Genomic DNA, 5,846 nt, shown 5'->3' with positions numbered 1-5,846 from the left:
CCACCCTGAGTGAAACATGAAAAATTGCTCACAATGTTGCTCAATACACTTGCGCTCTGATTCAAACGGACTGAACAATAATTGAAAAAACGCACTCTACAAGATGATAATTAAAATGCTAATATTTCAATATTTAAACTCCCCCACAAAGCATTGTCTCTAAAATCTCTTTTTAAAGATTTGCGATCACATATCATGCATTCAGATGATGCAATAATGGCTGTTTCAGGGTGAATAATTACAACGGAAACATCATTTCTGCAGTCATTTACTCCCTTGGGATTAGGTTTGGCATAACCTCATTCCTAATCGTAATTACACGTGCAATCCAGTTAATGCAACTTCGGCTCGCGTGTATATCACACGGCCTCGTGCAAACTGCTTCGAATCGTTACATTAACATCTCCTACATGTTATTACACTGTTAGGTCTGTTTAATGCCTGACATAAAGCAATGGAAGCCAATATACCAGCACAAAGTAAAATACCACGCTGGACCACACAGAGGCAGTGTATATCAACAAAACACTAGAACCGAAGCACTGCGGCTCTTTGTAGGCAATACTGCTCTATGGTGACTTCTCTACTGGGAATTCTTAGAATTAAAAAAAAATTTTTTTCCCCGTTTATGCATGCAGAAAAATACACTCTTAAAAATAAAGGTGCTTAAAGGTTTCTTCACAGCAGTGCCGAAGAACCTCCACATAGAACCATTCAATCAAAGGCTCTTTAAAAGAACCGTATCTTTTATTTTTATTATCTTTTTCGCCACAAAGAAACAGAAACGTACTTCAGATGCACTTTTATTTTTAACCAGCGTAAAAGAAAGCGACTCGCAGTCTAACTGCAATACTTTGAACGCACTATTTTTTTTAATACTCCAATTTCATCCAGCTCAAAATTATTTAGCTTATGAATAGCCCACAAACGCATCATACACAAAATATAAGAAAAATTACAAAATATCACACTATATATGCTTTATGCTTCGCTCAAGAGCCCTGAGCATTAAATTTCTTACTAAATTTTACAGTAAGCAATACTGTACAATAACCCCTTTTGATACGGTTGGATCATTATTTATTCTCCCAAAATAGAATTTACATGAGATTTCATTTCTTTAAGTGCAATATTACATTGATTTAATATGTTAGGAGTTTTGTTTGTTCTGAGAGCGGTGTTTGGAAATCACAGCAGCATACTCTCTGCCCGAGCGGTAAATAGTGCGCTTCAGCTCAGGTTTAGAGAAATCCACGTGAAACAGGCCGAAGCGCACGCTGTAGCCGTGATTCCACTCAAAGTTATCCAGCAGAGACCAGGCAAAATATCCCTTCACGTTCACTCCGTCTTGACGGATAGCTGCAAGACAAACACATCATTCAGATCATAGTTCATATTACTCCAAATACTTCCCTTAGTCTGGGCCTCAAAGCTACAATACCTGAATTTCACAAATCAAGAACTACAGAAGTGATAAAAGATGTATCCTTTGCAAACTTTGGAAAACGTGAACTTATCGCTACAATAATATACGCTTAAGTGTAAACTGAAAGCATTTCTTTTTTCCACACACATATAACCATGTTATTTGCAATTTAAATAAATAGTTTATGTAGTTTAATTTCATTATTACCTCTATTGCCTTTGAAATATGGTTAAAGTTGTAATGCAAAAAATAAAAAATAAAAAAATTGGCGCATATGCATGCATATATATATATATATAGATAGAAATAAAAGTAGCGACATCAGTCAAAGACCAGACGAATGTCTTTATTTATTTTTAAGTCAAATAAAATAATAAAAAAAACAATAACAGTGTGCAGATTTTTGATGATACCATGATCTTGCACCTGAACTTCAAATATATTTGAAATATTACAATGACACCATTGCAAACACAAAAGTTGCAATAAAGATGCCAAAATAAGAGTACTTCTTTAAAACAAAAATTATTTTAAATAGACCTTTTTTTGACATTACAGAGTGCCCTTTAAAACGGTGTTAGAAACTACCTGGTCTCGGGGCACAGATGTACCTTGGTGCACACGAAATACATACCAGGAAGTACATCACTGCAGTTTCCAGAAAAATGAACACTAGAGGCAGTAAAACGCCTTTTATTCCTTTTCATCAAATTTACAGTTTCAATTAATAAAGAGTAATTTTTATGTCATTTAAATTACTGGAAAAATATAATGTTATGGCTTCAACACAATAATAATGACAATAACATGTTGGGAGATTTTAAAAAAAACGAAAGCTTTTAAACGTTCGCGTCACACATATCCAGCTTTATATCTATGGCTGGGTTTGTTCAGTAGCCTATACCTATAATCAAAGTAATAAAAATATGCCAGGGTTCATGTACTGAACCTGTGTTTTAGCAGCACTCAGTGGACGTTTCTCTTTTAAACTGCAGCAAATTTAAAAAAATAAAATGTTTTATTGACACCAGGTTGTTTAAGAAAGTCGTTGTGATACGTAAGAGCTACACGTAACGTTCGGTCTTTTATTTATTAAAGTGTGCTCTCTTCGGGTCTTATATTTTATGAATATTATAATATCTGCAAATATATATTTAACCAAAAAAAAACACTTTCAAGATTTTACATAAGTTCACAATCAGTAAAAGCACACATTATCTCAAAGGTTATATAATCTAACTGCATAAAGTGACCTTTGCGATCCATTTTATTACAGCGTTAAGATGACGGTACCTTTCTCGACTTCCTGCAGAGTGTCCTGATAGAACCGGCAACGGTCGGCATCTTCGGTCTGAACCGGCCCCATCTGGGAAAAGCCATTTTCAGTGATATAAATGGGCAGGCTGGTGTACGTGTCCTAAAAAAACATTAATACGCCAATATAAGACTCTACAATGAACACAAACCCAATTAAACAGAAAGTGTAGACACCTTTATATATTTCAGCAATTTGCGCAATCCATGAGGAACAACGGCCAACCAGTGCACCCCGCACACGGGCCACGCTGGGTCAACGACACACTCCGCCCCCTGATCTCCCTCGAAACTGAGCTCGCCCTTTTTACCACCGCCATTCAAGTCTCTCACTTTCCTAGACGTGTAATAGTTCAGTGCAAAGAAATCCGCCGTGCCCAGAGGAGAGGGCTCGTCTTTCGAGAAACGCGGCAGCCTCGAGCCCCGCTCGCGTCCCGCACCCAAGCTCCCGGACTCGATCCTGGCCCTCATGGACTCTGGGTAATCCCCCGTGCAGAACACGGGACAGGCAAACCAGCCCAGAGTGAAGTCCTTGTAGCGCTCGGTGGCTGCGGCGTCTTTAGGACAGCCGGGGTCCAGCGGCTCCGCCCAGTCGCTGTTCAGGGCGAGAGATACTCGCCCCGCTTGTAAAGGCCTGAAATGAGTATCATAAGTATGCCAGGCTTTGGCGCGTGCGCGCAGCATGTTATGGCCCGCCAAGTAGACCGATATTCCCGGATCTTTGATTCCAGGGGCAAAGGTCCCGTCCTCGTGGCCCAGCTTGGCACAGACATAGGGCTCATTCAGAGTGGTCCAGAGCTTCACTTCCCCGAAGGTCTTGAAGCAAAAGCTGGCGTAACTGTCAAAGACGTCTGCAATCTGTGGCGCGCTCCATCCGCCGAGATCCTGCAAAGCCTGCGGTAAGTCCATGTGGTACAGCGTGATCATGGGCGTCACACCACCAGCAAGCAAGTCGTCGATCACTTTGTTATAATAGGCCACTCCTGAGGGTTACAAAATTATTAAAACACACAGTTGAGAAACTTCACAGAAGCTGAAAATTACCTTTGTTTTTACATAAATCATTACACAGAAAGTAAGCTGTCAACAGGAGATGGTGATTGTATTTTATGCATTTTATTTAGTTTTTGTGTGTCTATGTAGTTTTTATGAATGATTTTAGCACGTAAAGATGATGCTAGCTGGAACATTTTTTATTTAACACGTTTAATTTTAGTAATTAGTAATTAAAATGTGTTTTAGTTGATAATAACGCTACTCTATTGTGATGTTTCACCGAGTTCAGAGTTATCTCCAAGTATCATTTACAGTGTTTGTAAAGCTGTTTAGCACAGGGGGGGAAAAAAAGGTTGGCTTTGGTGTTTGACTACGCACTACGAGTCTAATTCTCCCCCGGAGCACCTTTAGGATTGACGTGATTTGTGGTCCCGTCGGGAAGAAGCCGTGACCAGGATATGGACAGACGGTAATGGGTGAGTCCAAGCTGCTGGATGCATTTCATATCCTCTTCCCAAAGCTGATAGCTGTTACAGGCTACATCTCCGGTGTGGTCTTCAAACACCCCTCCTTTGGCATGGCAGAACGTGTCCCATATGCTAGGGCCTCTGCCGTCCATATTCCAGCCACCTGCGAGACAGTTAAGAGACTCATCTGAAAATTTAGCCCATTACACAGGATCCATTTATTTTTTAATATAGTACAGGTGTCAAATAACTGGCTCCACCAAGTTTTACACGTTGAAAAAGTATAAAAAGTACATTAACAAATCTAATCATTTATTTATATTTATATATATATATATATATATATATATATATATATATATATATATATATATATATATATATATATATATAATGTAGTGGTGCTGTGACATGGTGATATTATCATGATATTGCACTTTAAATTATACCATATTTATGGAAAATATGTAAAAAAAAAAAAAAAAATATGATGTTACAATGATATCGAGTTAAAACAAATTGTAATACCGTTGTACTCCAAGAAAGACGCGCTTTTACTGCAAACTGTTGTAATTCGTTGTAAGTCGATAACCACTTTTGAGTGAAACACTGCAGTAAACGGGAGTAAACTTTACCTTCTATTTGATAAGCAGCGGTCGCAGCTCCCCAGGCGAAGTCGTGTGGGAAAACGGCGACATCCAGTCCAGACATTTTAAAAGCCGACGCTAAAGGGAAACCACACGACGTTATCGCGCTTTTTAAAAGACTAACTAAAACCCACTAGGAGCCGAACGCAACCTCTGCTTCGCTTTCGAGCGTAGCGCCGCTTTAAAATCAGCGCTGAACGTCAGCACGCCTTGCGCGTGACGTCATTACGCACCTTCGGCACGACACCCAACAAATCTTTTTAAAATATATATATATATATATATATATATATATATATATATATATATATATATATATATATATATATTTTTTTTTTACATAAAAATACATTTCACACAGTTGCTGCGGTCGTACTTAAGAATAAAATCAGCATTTTAATATTTCCACTAACTTTAATATCAGTTTGTGCCTATCGAGTGTTTAACGCATCTCAATCTTCAGACTAAAAAGCAAATATTAGGACTGAATAGCCCGAGGACAAAGACATTTGACCTGCGTGCGGCGCAGTCCTCTTTACACGCGGCTTCTAAATCGTGCCTGATCAAAATGACAATATGTGAGAAAGATCGATGCTCCCTTAGGAAACAGAGACGTCTTCCCTCGATTCAGTGTCACAAACACTGCACACAAAGCATTGTTCTCATCAGGGTGCACTGCTGTGAGAGCCTGTCTATAGGCTACCTTGTTTTTTGCCAACCTGTCTGAACTTGTTTTTAGAGCAGCAGTGTAAACAGAGCCTTTTGTGAGGGCCACAGAAACAAATGGTAAACTACACAATGAATCGAGATCCTTTAGTATTGCGTTGCATTTTGCTTTTTTTGCGGCTTGTTAAGGAAAGCTATAACATTAAAGGAAGTGGGTCAGTTATAATTTGTTAATATAACGTACCTGTAATTCTTATGTAATTTAAAATTGAAAAAGAAAAAAATATATATTACAAATATTTATTTTGTAGAAAAACTGCAACAAAAAAG

General features: G+C 38.4%; 1 protein-coding gene across 1 annotated transcript; it reads right to left on the bottom strand.

Annotated features, from left to right (window-relative positions):
- Window positions 1-728: 728 nt before the first annotated feature.
- gba3 (glucosidase, beta, acid 3) lies at window positions 729-5,066 on the bottom strand. Its single transcript, XM_043243400.1, has 5 exons — window positions 4,839-5,066; window positions 4,142-4,366; window positions 2,918-3,723; window positions 2,720-2,843; window positions 729-1,359 (listed from the first exon to the last, which is right to left on the bottom strand). Exons 1-5 carry the CDS (start codon window positions 4,912-4,914, stop codon window positions 1,151-1,153), a joined length of 1,440 nt encoding a protein of 479 aa, XP_043099335.1. The 5' UTR covers window positions 4,915-5,066; the 3' UTR covers window positions 729-1,150.
- Window positions 5,067-5,846: the final 780 nt, after the last annotated feature.

This window comes from Puntigrus tetrazona, chromosome 7, assembly GCF_018831695.1.
Source record: "Puntigrus tetrazona isolate hp1 chromosome 7, ASM1883169v1, whole genome shotgun sequence".
Taxonomy (NCBI): domain Eukaryota; kingdom Metazoa; phylum Chordata; class Actinopteri; order Cypriniformes; family Cyprinidae; genus Puntigrus; species Puntigrus tetrazona.
This window is presented reverse-complemented; position numbering and strand designations above follow the sequence as displayed.